The sequence below is a fragment of the Phaethon aethereus genome (assembly GCF_964289735.1).
Source record: "Phaethon aethereus genome assembly, chromosome: W".
Classification (NCBI taxonomy): Eukaryota; Metazoa; Chordata; class Aves; order Phaethontiformes; family Phaethontidae; genus Phaethon; species Phaethon aethereus.
The window spans coordinates 3,625,927-3,642,189 of NC_138581.1; the positions used below are offsets into that span (position 1 = coordinate 3,625,927).

Genomic DNA, 16,263 nt, shown 5'->3' on the forward strand with positions numbered 1-16,263 from the left:
CAAGGATATAAACAAATAAATGTATTTTTTATTTTGCTGTAATAAAGCAACACGGTTTCTCTGAACCAAAAAGAGCAGCAGTGGCAGTGCTGGGTCTGCCACTAAAATGTGCTAATTTGACTAAAACTTAAATTTGTGCTGCGAAAGGCTGTGCCACGAGGACTTTGTCCTGTACTCAGGATCAGGTCTGCATACAATATTCACTGCTTTCCTCTTTGTATTCCCACTGAGGCGATACACGGGGCAAGGGGGGACGCTGTCAATTCGACACGGCAAGGACTTAAACACCTCTCTGCCAGCAAGTGCATCGCTGATGAAGCACTCCCACCAGGGCAGAATTGTGTTTTGCTAATTAGAATGCAATCGCTGCTGTCAACAAGATGGTGAAAGAGATTTTATAAAGCAGCTAATTAGTTTTGTTAGCGCTGGTCAGCTAAAACAGTTGAGAGTTGTTGTTCTTTGAATTAAAGAAATACCGAATTGAGAGCATGTGGGCATGCAGTTAAGAGATTATATTCCAGTCCTCTATAATTACAAATAACGCATCAGTGGTTTTGACTCTGCCGGTTGGGAAGGAGGGATCTATCCTTCTTGCTTATCCCTCGGCATCCGTGGAATAGATCCTGGGCTGTTACGGGTGGTCCCAGTTAGACCAGTTTTGCATTAAGCAAGCTGAGAGCTCACCTCCGCGATTCTTGTCGAGTATTTGTGCGGGAGCAAGCGCTCTTGTTATTTCTAGCAAGCGATGGAGGGGTCGATGGCGCTCCCAGCTATGCGTTGAGAAGATATTTTGAAACCTGAAATTACAGCCGGGGGTTTTACCACGTTGTCAGGCGCGAGGCAGTAAAATGGAGCCTGTGGTGGAGGTCTTCCAGCATCAAGCATGTGACACTCAAAACTCCTGTGTTTGCAGGAGGCAAAGCACCCAAGACGGTGACAGTACAACAGCTGTCCGGGTGTCTTTTTTGCGGGGGATAGAGTGTTGGGCAAAAGAAGGTGTGAGCCTTTATTCTGGTAGGAGTTGAGCGAGCTGCAGAGATGAAAAATAAAAGCTGCGAGTACGAAGCAGATCCTTAGCAGGTGCTGTCTCGGAGCCTGCGAGCAATTTGCTAATGTAATGCAAACAGTTTCCTTTCCACAGCGGTATTTAGGCTGCTGTTCTAGCAAGCTGTGCCAACAGCCGGTGGGACCGGGGCTGGAAATATTCCTGTCTTGGTCCAGGGATGTGGCAGAGAGCCAGGCAGCCCTTTCCAGCATGGGGCTGGCCGCTAATGTCTGTAAAGTGGTAAACTCCTGCGCCCTTCTCGGGATCTTAATGGAAATACAACCAAGTTTGGCTTCTGGAGGAGCCTGGGCTGGAGGCAAGAGCGCTGTATCGTGCGCTGCTGCCTCGTGCCAGTGTTTGCACGTGGCCGTGTCGGGCACGGCGTGCCGCGGGCCAGGGAAGCGTGATGCTGGTGCCCTCTCCCCCGGGGGCTGCTGGCGGGCTGCGTGCCGCTGCGGTGGCGTCACGGGCGCTTCGGCAGCGTCACCGGGCTGGAGCCCGGCTCGGCCGTGGGTAAGTGAAATGCCACCTGGTCACATTGGTGAAGGTGAAGGTTTTTCTTCCATTTAAGAATTTACTATTTGAATGTAAAGCACGGCTGTAGTGGGAACCTGTGTAGGTGCACAGCTGGAGTCGAGATGTGACAATTTAGCAGCCCTTATAAACAGGCCAGATTTATTGTGACTTACCTAATATTCAAGTTCCTCAACCTAATGCAGATTTGAAGATCCTGCCCCACAAACAAACAAACAAAAAACCCAAAACAAAACCCAAGGCATTAACTGCATTTGCCAGCTCCCCTGTTCTCTTGTTTAAGAATCAGAAGTGTTGCTGCTGGCTTGCCAGAAACCCCAGGCTTAGGGATCCGAGGAGCTACATGTGGTGCTTCCAGGGCTGCAGAGCGACAGTCCTGCTGTCCCCTTGCTCATTGATGCTGAAATGCAGGTAATTAGTGAGGAAGTGCTGGTGTCTCTTAATTGTTTCAAAAGCAAGGGTGCCTCTGGGGCTGTGGTGGGAGCTGCTGCCGGTCCTCATGTGGAGACCTGTGTTGGGCAGGCAGCATCCTTGCTGCAGTCAGGACTGGATGAGTACCGTGAAACGAAGCCTGGGAGCAAGAGTCACCTGACGTTCAGGAGGTGTTGTGCCTCGGGCAGTGCTTCAGCAATCCAGCCTTGCAGCTAGCCATCCTCTTTTTTTTTTTTTTTTTTTGGCCTGGTTTAATGTGCACATTTCAAGGTTTGAAGAAGTACAAAACAGACTGGCCAGTGGTCCTGCTGATGTGGTTTCCGTAGGCAACGCTTCTTCCTTTCACTTTGTTGCCCTTTTTCCCCTTCCTGGTTTAAGATGGGTAAAAATTGACCGGAGCAACGTGACTTGGGTGGGTTTGTTCAGCAAAGAGCAGGGCTAGAGGTGCTGAGGTGTTGTCTCTCCTTTTAGTATCAAATGATAGCAGACTTATTCCAAGAAGAGAAGGATGCTGCACCCACCACTTCCATGGGAAAGGGAACATCCAAAATCAGCGTCCGTTCTGCCAGGCCAGTGATCAAAGCTGCCAATAAAGAGCACAAGAAGACGGTGGGGCACCAGGTAACGTATGATATGAGCAAGTCGAATGACAGCAGGAGAACAGGGCAGGTGAATCCAGATACATTTTGACAGTTAAGGTCTCGTTTCTTCAGTTTGAAGCAGAGATTAATAAAAAGCTGTTAGGGGGGATGTGAGGAGACTTTCCCATGACCGGTGTTGTAGGATGGGCACAGTTTGGCAGTTGCATTTTGGACACCTTCTAGCAGTGTCTCTGGAAGAGCAGGCTTGAGTAGTCTTGACTGGAAGCAGTCGAGACATGGTCTGAGGAGGGTGGAGGCCACCCTGGAATTCACTGGACTGTATCCCAATGTACTATGGTGCTCATAAAGTGAAACAACTTGAGAAAAGAGCATTTTTCCCCCTGTGTGGACAGTCAGGCAGTGCAACAGGGGCTGAGAGAGGTTGTGCTGTCTCCAGCCATGGGGATTTTTCGAGACCCAACTGGGTAAAGTCCCAAGAAAATGCTTGTTGCTCTTGTACCTCATTGAGCCAGAAGTCCTCATCCCACCAGTGTCTTCTCGAAACTGCTCTTGCATGTGCTGGGCCGATGGGGAGGTTCATGCTGTGTCACATCCAGAGGCTGGCACCGCAGGTGGCTTGCAGCACCTGCCACCGTGGGGTGCGTGATACAGCACCTTCATCCCTCCTCAAAACGAGTGGTTTTGTCTTTCAGTTCCGCAACTCGCTGCATTTGCTCATGGAGACTCTGAACGCCACCAGCCCGCACTACGTGCGCTGCATCAAGCCGAACGACGAGAAGCTCCCCTTTAAGTAAGTTGGCTTTCAGATGAGCAAATCTGTTCAGTGTTTTAGCAACAGAGTGTGCATTGGACTTTTCCTCTTGCTGAAGAGATTTCACCCCTTAAAATGTTGTTCCCATGACTGGTTTTGTGATGTGGTTTTTGTGCCGCTGAAGTGCAGACTAACGCAGGTCCTAGCAATTCATAGATACCCTCTGCTAATACTGAGCATCTTTGCTTTGCAGTAATAGGGTCTTTGTACGATTTCATAATTTGATTTAAATAGTTATAGTATTAAACAGTGAAAAATAGCAGAGAAAGAAATGAAAAAGTGGAGATAAGTAGTGTGCTTGCAAAATGGCTTGTAAAATGAACAAAAAAGTCTTGGTGCTTCCAAAATAAATGTGGAAAAAGTAAAGACATGACTTGTATCAACTTCAGGCAGGTTTCCAGGCGAGGGAGCAGCGGAAGCAAAAAAGCCAGGCTTGATCTTCCTCTGTATTTCAGAGCCGCGAACGTTGCAAGCAGATAGCTGCTAGCCTTGCTTGACCTCTTGATAATGTATTTGTACACAATTTTGTTCCCTGTAACTCCAAAAAAGCTTGGCCATTAGTATGCAGCGACCTCATAGATCTTGTTGTGACGTCTTCTAAAGGCCCTGGCATAACTGCAGGTGGTGACATTTAAGAAAGCAGGGTTATAATCGTACCCCATAAGCAGGGAGGCATTGCCCTCCAGCTGATCCAACGCAGTCTGAGTGCTCCCGGCGAGCACGGTGCCACCTCGGAGTGCCCAGACGGCTCCAACAGTGTCCTGCAAAGGAGGACGAAGCATCTGTAAGCAGGCTCACCCTTGGTCATGATATGCTGGTGGATATGTATCCAACAGGAAGTTTCCCTGGCTTGACTCTTCTCTCCCTGCAAACAGCAAAGTGAAGGGTATTAATGGTTAGAAGACATTGCGGAACTGGCTTATATTTAACTGATTCATTCAGTGATTAGTTAACAGCTCTGGAGAAGGCTATGTTGGCTGCCTGTGCTGAGACGGCAGTTTCTGTGGTCTGTTGTATCTATTTCATGTACCATGTTGTAGGTACTGGAGATGCTTAGGGCCTCAATCTCCTGTTGTCTATTGTAGAGGTTGTCCATTTAAATGAAATTCAGGACTATATTTTTTGTTTGTTTGCTTTCTTTAGGTAAAGCACAAAAGTATTTTCTAACTTTCTGTAGTGGATCTGCATGGTGAAATGGCTTCACCTTTCCAAAGAGTGTTTCCAAGACACCCTACACAGCTCTACTTTCAGCCCATCCATCTTCACTTCTTTGCCTTTAACTTTGCAACTCGGTTTTTCATGGGATGATCAAGATACAGTTAATATCATTTTATAAATGTGCAAGCTTCTGGTTGTCGAGGTGCAATAATTATCTGAGTGAACTCGGTTGTACTTCCAAGATGTTACGGAGGGCAAATACCAGGAGGATAATTTTCCTTGTGCCTGCTTGCAGTCTGAGTAAAGACTGGCTCCAATGCAATGCTCCCCATATGGCCAACGTCAGAGCTGCCAAAGCCTGGTATTTTAGGAACAAAGGGTAAACCAAAATAGACACAGGAACTGTTCTGGCGGAGCAGCGTGCAGGTGTCTGTCTGCAGCCAGCAGCATTGCAGGAGTCACCATGGCTGGGAAACCACAGGAAGGTGCTTTGGGTTGGGCTGGTGGTGTTGCATCCCCATCTAACGAGCCAGAAAGCACTGGTTCGGGTGTCTTGTACTGGGGGTTCTTCTGCAAGAATTTATCTCCCTCCTCACCCATCGTGGATTGCTTAATTGAAATTGTGATCTGGGAATCGTGGTCAATGTTGATCTTGCTGCCACCAGCTTGAGGAATTTGTATCCTTAAGTGTGGCTTGAATGAAATCTGTTTGCTTATATGTAAAACTCAGGTCTGGAGAATACTGGCATGGCTCTAAAGGAGCCTGTATTTCAGAGGCACTTGTGATGAAAAATACATGGTGCCAGGAGGTATTAGTGAAATGAAACATCAGTGGCACTGCTCTGGGTTAGCGTTGAAATGGTATCTTGTAGCATGCAGAGCACACACTGTTACGTTCGTTGTTCAGTGAAAAAACACAGACTTTTTTCTCTTCCTAAAACATAATGTTTTTCAGCTCACAAGAACATTACTTTTTTGCTCAAAGGAGATGTTTAGCCTGGAGAAGAGAGGGGACCTAATAGCAGCCTTCCACTGCTTGCAAGAGCTACCAAGAGGACGAAGCCATGCTCTTCACAGCACTGTGTGGTGGAAGGACAGGTGTCAATGGCTACAAATTGAAGTGAGAGGTTCAGACTGGAGATAAGGAAACATTTTTTTCTCCATGAGGTTAGTCTATCAGTGGAGCAGGCTGCCCAGAGATGTTGTGCAACCTCCTTCTTTGGAGGTGTTCAGCCCTTGACTGGAGAAAGCCCTGAGCTTTGGGTCTGCCCCCATAGCTGCTCCAGCTTTTGAACATAGGAGATTGGACTAGAGATCTCCTAAGGTCTCTTGCAACCTGCATTACTCGCATTTCTACCTTACATCTTGGTGCAAATGTAAGGTTTGTTTCTCAGGGAGGTGAGGGGTGTCCGACTTCCAGCCTGGAGGAAGCATTGGCACCACGCAGTGATATTTGCTCCATTTGAGCTTGTTCCCTCACGGAGAAGACTTCAAAGAGAGAGATGTGAGGGGAGTGCCTGACTTCAGCTTCTACTGTAGACAACTTTCCTTCCCATTTCTGTTTCAGGAAGGGTTTGTGATCTCTTACTTGAGTTCCCAGGCCAAAAGCAACCTGCTAGGTGCTTCTACCTGGCATGGCAAGGAAAAGGGGTTTGTAATAATGTGTATTGTCCCGCTTTTAAGCTCTTTATTTCAGCCTCAGCCCATAGCTGGGATTGCTGCTAGAAAAGGTCCTGGCTTTCCATGCTGATCAATGACTGCAGCCGCTCTGGTTACTCCATTTCACCCCCAGTGAGCAGAGCTTGGCCGTGTTGCAGAAAGGTCTCCCTTATTTACAACATAGATTGCCTGGGATCTTCCCCGGATCTTCCCCATCCATCTGCCAGTCTTGTTTATTATTTATCATTATGGAAATTGCACCCTTGTGGATTCTTCCTCAAAGCGAGTGACAGCCAAGATGGATTTTCTCCATCATGTTTGTGGTATTACAGTGAATAACTTGCTGTAGACTTGACAGGTCTAGGGAATTTAAAAATGCACAAAGTAGCAGGGAACTATTTCTTAGACTGCTTTTGAACAGTGAAGGGCAGGCAGAATTATTCATGCAATCTTGACCTGCAGGTGTAAACACTTTAGGCTTTCAGGAAAGGACAAGCAGGTCCTTTGGTTCCTCACCTTTGTTCTGGAAACCTAACACAGCTATGGACATCTACATCTATGGATGTCTACATCTTATGAGCCCAAGCTTGATCCAGTGACCTCTTCCAGGGTCCAACACCTCGAGCTGAAGACCTCTTCGTGCATTTGGTGGAAGAAGGGAGAAGCGATAGGGGATGCTGGTATCTGGACTCTGTGCAAAGATAGACCGGTCTAGAGGTGGGTTCACGCCAGGAACCAGAGAGAGCACAGCCCAAGTATTCTGCTGGAAGTTAGCATGAAATTTTTCAGCACAAATCACTGATGGAAGTGAGATGCCAGTGGTAAGGGGTAATGCCAGCTAAAAAGAGGAGGGCAGACAGCTGAAAGCAGAAATACCTGCAATTTCCACATGATGCCTACTAAAGCCCTTAGTCTGGAACGTGAGCATAGCTGTTCTTGGTACACTTAATGGTCTGCAGACCTGTGAAACCTGTTAATTACTCTGTTTTGGTATGGAATTTAATATATTGGATTTGTTTTGCTGTTGAATTTGATTTCTTTCTGGAAATATGTCATTGCCCTTACAGTTGCAAAAGTAATGCTGTCTGGTTCATCAGGCAGCTTGTGGTTGGTGTAGCCTGTTCCCTTCTTTGTCATGGTTGTATTGCTTTACATAGCTGGGTAGATTATGGCTGTAGAGACTAATTGCAACAGACTGTCACCTTGTCCCAAGAGTACCACTTGGCATTGATAGTAGGGCAATAGCAAGGTCCGTTGTACTTGAAAAGCACAACGTCTGGTGACATGGAGAGAAAGCGTTTGACATCTGTGCAGCCTGTTCCCAAAGCAAGGCATGGGATCTGTGGTTATACTGGGGTTTGCAAGGCAATGGCTATGGACAAAAGCTATCCATGGATGTATGGTTTTCTTCAGTCCCAATACAGATGATGTGAGCAGAGTTTTTTTCCCCAAATGGGAGGCTAGTTCCTGTCCCCAGGAGTCACTATCAGGTAGGTTGATGATGCGGGTTCCTTCTCACTGTGTTAATCTCTATCCTAAATATAATTGCAGATTTGATCCTAAGAGAGCGGTGCAGCAGCTGAGAGCTTGTGGAGTGCTGGAGACCATCCGCATCAGTGCAGCTGGCTTCCCGTCCAGGTACTGTGCCGGGAATTCGGCGTGATGTCGTGCTGCTGGTGCAAAGCTGTGCTTGCTTTACTCAGCAAGCTCATTATCTGGGGCGAGGGATGGAGAAGAAAACACTAGTGTTTTTTAGGAAAAACAGGGTTTATTTAGGTTGGTTTATATCCAGGATATGTTTTTTGCGTTTTGCAAAAGCCCCGTTAGGTCCTGGGTTCGTCAAGTCTCAGAGTTTTGTTACCAAGCAATGAGCTGCACAGTGAGGCTGCTGGCGGATGTGTTGTGTCATGTCCAGCATTTCAGCTGGTGCTTTCAGTTTGGTTCTGAGAAGTAATTTTTCTGTGATGAAATCTCTGAAAATGCTGGTGTGTGGCAGATAAAGGAAACCAGCTTGGATCCCATACGGAGGTGGACAGCAAGCACCAAAATAATGGCTCTATATCCTCTGCACCTATCTTACCTGGAAGCAAGTGTTACCCTAGAGGACTTCTTCCCTGCTTGCCTGAAGCTCCCCATACAAAAGCTCCTTGCCCTGTACAGTTTCCTTTCCTTTCCTCCTTTCCTTTTTTTTTTTTTGGCTTCAGACCCTTGCTGCAATAGTAATTTCGGCCAAAAATATTTTGATTATACTTGCAGAGAAAGAAAGTAAGGGTTGTAAATTATTATTTCAGACTTGAAATAATAATTTACAACTTTACAAATAATAATTTACAATTACAACCTTCACACCGCACATCCAAAGCATACTAGGTTTCAAACTCTTGCATCTTAAAAAGGAAAGGTTATGGGTGGTGTGGCTCTTGCTGATTGTGATATGAAATTCAAACGAGGTTTTTAGGGCCTAATAAATCAGAAAACGTAAACTATAAATAAGCCCTGAAGATGACAAGGGCAAATAATTCTAAAAATGCATCAATTGTGTTTTAGTGCCAAGCAGCTTTGTGTTAATGTCAGCATAGCCATCAGCCTTTTTAGACGGAACAAGGGAGTTATAAATACGCGCGGTAAAGAGTCGGCTCAGCGCGATGTTGGACGCCATGCGAAACTCCCTGTGCCGGTTTTTGGGGAGGAGCGTTATCAGCTGCCTTATCAGTAACTCTCATCTCCTGCAAAGCTGGAAAGAGCCTCTGACTATTGATGGCAGCTTCTGTGTGTTGGCGTGAGGTGACTCTGCTGGACCTAACCCCCGTGAAGCCTCTGCCAGCCAGTGACCTCCGTGGACAGGCAAAAACTGCTGATGGGGATCCCCCTGGCCAGCTGAGCTCAGCACCTTAAGAAGGGGAAAAAAGAAAAGAAAAGGTTTATAGAAACCAATTTCTCTCTCTCCCCTGGCAGTGTGGGAGGGTGGCAGAGAGGCGAATGGAGATTTGGGTCCTGCTGTTGAGGGTCTGGCCCTGTTAGAAGACCCAGCACCACCTTTGACTGCCTTCTCCGAAGTCTTTGAGGCATTTGTGGAAGGAACTAATAAAAAGTTGCTCCTGAATTACACGGTCTCTAAGCCACGGTGAGGAATTAAAAAAACAGCCCACGGGTCGGGTCTTTTATTATCTTCTTTGTTAAAGTAGCAGCAGGGCCAAATCCATCTGCCTGTCCTCTTGCCCTGAAAGCCCCCGAGCAGTGAAGCAGCTGTGGTTTCCTTTGGAAGAGGCCACAGAAAGGCAGTTGTCTGCTTACTAACCAAGTGGTCACGCTCCCCAGTGTAGTGGATGCTCCTGGCTCTGCAGCTGTGGGTCTCGGGGGAAGTTTGGGCAGCTCTGACTTGAGGGTTGTCCATGGGTTTTGCTACTGGTCTTAGCATTGCTGCAGGGATACCCCCTTCCTCTCCATCCATAGTTTTCCTAAAACTTGCAGCATTTTTCCAACTCTGCTCACTCAACTCTGTGCAGTTTAGACTCTACGGCGCTAAAATTGATACTAAAATTGATGTATAATTAGTAACTGGGGAGGGGGAACAGAGGGGAGAAACCACTGCAGCACCTGGAGACCAGCCAAGATCTATTTATGGCAAATAATTGAGCGGTGCGAAGACCGCTCCGTCCTGAAAGACTCAAAAGGGATGCTTTTGTCTCTGCTTGTGTGCTTTTGGTTATGAGGTCTTTTCCCCAGGACACTTAAGAATACGGAACTCTTCCGTCACTGCAAGTTGTCAACTTTTGTTCTTCCTCCAGGGTAAAAAAAAAAGGTGCAAACAGCTATTTCAAGCCTTTCAGGATGACCTTCTCCAGTTCAGTGTTCGGTAGCTTCAGGGACAGATTTTTATTTATTTTAGTGTTTCTAGAAGATAACTGTATACAGCAACAACTCTGCATGAAATAAGACACTCACTTTGGGTTTTGGTAGTTCTTCACCTTCCTCGGTCCTAAAATTCCAGTCTTGAATCACAGAATCACAGAATCACTAGGTTGGAAAGGACCTTTAAGATCATCAAGTCCAACCATTAATCCAGAACCACCATGTCCCCTAAACCATGTCCTGAAGTGCCACATCCACACGTTTTTTGAACACTTCCAGGGATGGCGACTCCACCACCTCCCTGGGCAGCCTGTTCCAATGCCTGACCACCCTCTCAGTGAAGAAATTTTTCCTAATATCCAATCTAAACCTCCCCTGGCGCAACTTGAGGCCATTTCCTCTTGTCCTATCACTAGTTACTTGGGAGAAGAGACCAACACCCTCATTGCCACAACCCCCTTTCAGGTAGTTGTAGAGAGCGATAATGTCTCCCTTCAGCCTCCTCTTCTCCAGACTAAACAACCCCAGTTCCCTCAGCCGCTCCTCATAAGACATAAGCCAGACCTAGGAGTTGGGCAGCATCATTGAAAGGTTGTGAATAATCTGTATATTTGAATTGGCTTTATAAGCCAGCTTGGCAAAAGCTGCTGCCACAGGATCTTATTCTGTGGGAAATGTAGTAGATGTTTTAATTTTTTCTGAGGTTTTATGTGCATGAGGTCAGTCTCAATTTTGATCACAGAGAGCATTGATTATTCCTCCATATTTCCTTGTATTTTGAGACAAGTCTGATTATAGTGATTGATCAAGGATAAAACCAAAAAGGAGGGTCATTGCTTTAAATTTAAACCCTGTGTGAAGACTGTAAGTTTAAACCACTTAAAATAATAATGGAAAAACTTCATCTTTGTGAGTTTTGCTTCACTTGGGTATAAGCAATTTACCTTTAGAGCAACAGGAAATTTTAAAAATGTTTTCTCTTAAGAGAAGTTGTATTACAGAAACAGGAGAAAATGTTTATTTTCATCCCGCGGTATTTATATCTTAATATTTTCCAGCATACTGTCACAAGAGTAATTTCTAAGCGTGATGTGGCTTTGAGTCAGAGATCTCTGGATGAAGCCACCTTCTGCCGTTGTTTCACGCTTCTCCACTACAGTTACTTTATGGGTCAAAGAATTAAAAGTTTTGAGGCTTCGATAATTTTTTTACTGGGTTCCTTTAAGAAAAAAAGGGTTAAATATTATATTAGTGTTCTTCAACCCATGTAAGTCATGATATATTCCCGCTGAAAGGTGAAGCCTCACGCTCCCCACTTTGGGTACGCGTGGCTTTATTTTATCATTTCCATGGTACGCTGAACTCTGCCGCTTTCTCAAGTAAATTGAAAATGTATCATTTGGTTTGAAATGTTATGCAGCATTTAAGAAATGTATTTGTTAGCATGTACATAAATGACTGTGATGAATGGACTGTCTTAGATGTGTAGATAGTAAATCTATCATCAGCTTCCGTGGGTAAAGCATGGAAGATGTCTCTGTACTATAAAACCATTTATCTTTGTTATGGAAACTGGCTACGTAAAGATTAGTCTGTAGAGAATTAATTGGTGCAGAGCTCCATTAATAACAAAATACTCTCTAAAACAAATTTTCAACTTGCATTTTGTCAAAACTCTACATTTTTCTTCTTGCTGGTTCTAGTGGTTTCCAGCCAGTGGTACAACAGCAGTGGTCTCCCACTGTGCCATCACTCTGAATAACGCTCTCGTTGCAGTCTATCCGAAATACTTTTATTGTAGTGGTCTTGTATGAAATTTATTGTTTAAGTATTTTTGGCATTTGGCTGCTTCCTCTGGTTTTGCTGGAGCTGACTGTCAGATGCAGCATCATTGTATCAGTTCCATATGAAATCACAGCTGCTAAACTCTACGAACATTGAACATTCATAATTGAAATGTATCATGGACAACCTTGGGTATAAAATATTCTTTTTCATAATGTGCCTTTAGCTGTCATGCAGTCGTTTCAGGGAAACAAAGCCTATAAATGGCTTTGTCTACCAGCAGCCCTGCTTGTCCGCTCTCCCCACTCCCCAGAAAGGAATAATATGTAAATAGGGGTGTTTTTTTCCCCCTCATTCTGCTCTTTGAATATATTCCAGATAATTTCAAGCAATGCCAGCCTGCATGTTTTAGAGCTAATTGAAAGGCAAATCTGTTCTGCTGCAGTAAACAAGGCAAGAGAAATTTTCTCCCTGAACTGCAGTTTCTAAAATAATTTCTTGTCAAATCTTGGCTCAAATATACAACCTGTGTTCCCCCGAACAGGCTTCAGCTCCTATAGGAAGATCAATATAGTCCAGCTCCTTACTGCTTAAAATATTGATCCCTTCAGGGGACAGTGCCACGTGGTGCTGGCAGGATTTCTTACACGAAGCCGGGTTTCTTCAGCACACGGTCACTGGGATGGTCTTGGGTGATGAATGTATTTATGCTTAATGGAAAGATTTTTGCGTTCAGTGATTTTAGGCCTCCAAAAGAAACCGTATTATGGTTAAGTCATACATGCTTCAAGCTCTTATTATAATCCTCTTTTCCGCTCTTCGTTCAGTGCCGCTGAAATAGCGTTGCTGTAATTACCCTAAAACAATAGGTTGGCGGTATTTTGGGCAATTGCTGACTGCTTGGGGAGATTCTTTTCCAAGGCTTCCTCAGGAGTCGGAATTTCACCCCCGGTTTCTTACCCGAGCCCTCCCTTTAATTGGGAGATGTAATAAATCCAGCTGGCTGGGCAGCACGAGGGCTGCTCTCGGGTTCGTAGCCTCGTGATTTCGGGCAGGAGCAGCCCCTTTGCTTTGCACCCACTTGTAGTTTTGTATAAAGCATCCAATCTTGTTCTTTAAACCACAAATACAGGCTTAATTTGTGGGGTGTGTTACAGCTTATTCCCTCTGTCTAATTCCTGTAGGTGACCAAGAAATTGCTGGGTTAACCAAATCTCCCGCTCCTGGCCAAGCCCTTGAGCATCCTCCTTGCAGCTCAAGCCCGGGGAGGTATTTTTCACAGGCGTGTGTTATTTTTCCTGTGTCCTTCCATTCCTTTTATTGCCTCTTCCCTTTAGTGACCTGTGCTGATTTCAAAGCAAAATCTTGATGTTTGAGGTTGGTTGTGTTTGATCTCAGCCCTCAGATTTTTATTTTATTTTATTTTATTTCATTTTATCTTGGGAAAGTTGGCGTAGTATCTCTCCATTCCTTCATTCCTCCTCCTTCCTCTTTCTCAGTTGTGCAGGTACAAAAATCTTCTTGGTTATAGCTCCCCAACTACACCACTTGCATGGTCTTAGAACATGATAATTATAAACAATTGTATTTATTTAGTGGCCCTTGGTGGTTTCCAGCTCCTAGCAATGAGGCATGCCCATGTTGTGTGGCAACATTGTGAAAACTCGAGATCTGCTTTTAATTTAGTACCTGTGAACAAGTTGAACTGAGGTGTAATCTTCCCGTAATCTCTCCTGACCTGCTAAGCTGTGGGCTAACATGCCGCAGCTTTTGTCTCGTGCTGGGAATCACTTTGTGGTCTAGCAGGAGGGAAATAAATTTTCTCTCTCTCTTTTTTTTTTTTTCCTTTTCTCTGCTGAAGATGGAGATGTTGAACCTAAAAAAAAAAAAAAAGACACATATATGCAGCAGAATAAAAAAAGTGTGTGTGCGCCAAAGCAGCTTCAGTATTTCTGCACCAGAGAGATCTCCCTCGTAGGGTTGGGGGATCATGTCTGTTTCTCTCGAAGCATATAGTTGTAAGGTAATTTTATACTGCTTTGAACCTGAAGTGGTTTAACCAGGCGTGTTACATTAAACCTGAGTGCTTTAATTGCTCCTTTCCCAGGGGGGGGTCCCGTAACAGCACCTCTGAACCCTCACAGCTTTCTTTTGCTTGTGAACTGGAACTGAAAATACTCCGGTGAAACTCCCGATGGACCAGCTGAGCCTTGGCGGTGGCAGAGCTTTTGTCTTGATACTCTGTGGGCGATGGTACCAGCAGTTTGATCTCAGGACTGTCATCTCCTGTTAAATCAGCGAGGGTGCCTCGCTGCAGGAAGGGTGAAGCGGCGTTTGTGCCGTGGAGGTGCGGCGTTTGGCTGTGAACCTCTGGGAGACGTGGGCAGAGGACTACGGATGCCACAAGCCCGACAGCGATCAGTGAGCGTATTCCCTGCCGCTTCCAATAGCTCCTGTGCGACTTAATCCGAAAAAGTGAGTTGTCTTATTTATGTTAAAGGCGGGCTCAAATGGAAACAAGTGGAAAATCAGTTTTTACCACCTTGTGAAATGAGAACGTCAGGCTCTGAAGAAAGACCCTCTATGTAGGGACTTACGACCTATTTTAAAGGAATTTCTGCAGGTGTCTGACTCTGTCGTTTGAAAACAGCAGCGGGATCTCCATCTCTGTCTTGGTGCAGGAAGATGATGGATTTTGCCGCTTTCTGCCCAGCTTGGACCCATGCCCTTCGTTACACGTGTTGCCTCTTCGCCATCTGCTCTTTGCCGGAGGAGCCCGGGTGGCACCTGCAGGACGATTTCTTCCTCTGAATAGCAGCAGTTAACAATATCAGCCCCTGAACTGACTCTGGCAGGTTCATGGGAATACTCCCTCCTTCTCTTTCCCCCCTTCCACCGCAAGTTCTCTCTGGCTTGAGTGATACCGGAGCCAGGCAGGAGGTCTCCAGCATCGCACGCCTGGCCACGTGCTTCGGGCACCGCGTGCTCTGCTTTGCCCGTCGGGTTTGATTTGGAGCTGCCTAAAGCCTCAGGCGTGCTTAAAATGAAAACGGGTTTTATGTGCACAAAGCAAAAGGATGAAGGTGTGGGTACAAAATGGGGAATGTCATCATAAAACAAAGGCTTCTAGAAAGCAAAGAGAAAGAGAGTTTAAGCTTGAACCCTACGTGACACAAGCCCATAGTCTTGCGTAATCTTTGTGTTCAGTTTTGCTGTGCCTCACCCCAGAGAGAGCTTCCTATGGCAGGTATCTTACTTTTTGTTAGTGATAGTCCAAAACTTTTGGTCACTTGAGGGGGGGCAGCCTTGGCTGTCTGCCCCAGAAGCAGCCCATGTAGGTAAGGGTGAAACGTTCACTAAATCTGGCGACTCCAGAGCTACTCTGAGCAGCCTGAGCGTGGGAAATCCTCTCATCACACCTTCCTTCTTGCTCCTGTCTTCAGGAGCCCTCCGTCTTACCTTTTGTTTCAGGGACGATGTTAAGGACTCTCTCTAGTTTTTGCCATTCCCATATTTTTTGCAAAAGTTGTCCAGGGCGCAATGCGTCCGTGCAGCAATTGCGTGGCAATTCCCAGTCCTTAGTGGTTGTCTTTTTTTGCTTTTTCTCCCTTCATTCTCTTTATAAACATTTTCTTCTACTGTGTTCTTTTAACCAGAGTATCGCTTTTAACCAATCTGGCTTTCCTCCTCTGCTGCATTTTCTGAACTGACATGAAGCTGTGTTGGTCATGTATTTTGAAAGAAGTGTTATAGTTCTGGTATGCCTATCCTTAGCGAATATCCCCGCTTTCAGCCTTCAGGAAGTTTTGTTAGAGAGGAATTATTTTATAGAGACGGCAGCCTTGAGCGCAGGAGGTGTGTGATGTCTCATCCAGCCCCCGCCACCGCAAACTGGCCAAGTGTAAGGAGCCATCACAGGCATCGCTCCGGCCCTTTGCAATTTATTTTGCCTTTCTTCTCCCCTCTCTTAATCTCTGGAAGTGGAAAAACAGGAAAAATTGGGTGTAGTAACACAAAAATAAAGGCGTGCCTGGGGCTGCTGGGCTGAGGAGAAGCGGTTTCTGTGTGGCTGCTCTTCATACAGCGTGTGTATCTCAGCTGCCAGAACGTCCATGTGGGTGAGGGTCAGGCTCACAGATGATGCCGTTGAGTGAGGGCATAAATCAAAATCTCTGCAGTTCTCTCCCATCTTCCTTTGATGCTTGTTATGCTTTATTTTTTAATAACGATGGCTGTACTTGACAGTGCTGGAAACGCCTAGAGTTTTAATTAAAAACTCAGGTTTTGAGGGGCCCATAACTCACTCGTTAACCGGGGAAGGCTGAATCTTGGCAGATGCTGAGCCAGTTTCAGGATCCAGTCTGCAGGCTGTACATCTAACAGCG

At 45.8% G+C, this 16,263-nt stretch overlaps 1 protein-coding gene across 1 annotated transcript in view; it reads left to right on the top strand.

Annotated features, from left to right (window-relative positions):
• The window catches only part of LOC309415260 (unconventional myosin-Vb-like), a gene marked incomplete at its 3' end in the record, with an annotated part of 151,344 nt that overhangs the window by 84,234 nt on the left and 50,847 nt on the right, over positions 1–16,263 (top strand). The window contains exons 15-17 of the mRNA XM_082012727.1: positions 2,483–2,632; positions 3,306–3,403; positions 7,793–7,879. Coding sequence (XP_081868853.1) covers positions 2,483–2,632; positions 3,306–3,403; positions 7,793–7,879 — 335 coding nt within the window. The remainder of the gene's footprint in view (positions 1–2,482; positions 2,633–3,305; positions 3,404–7,792; positions 7,880–16,263) is intronic.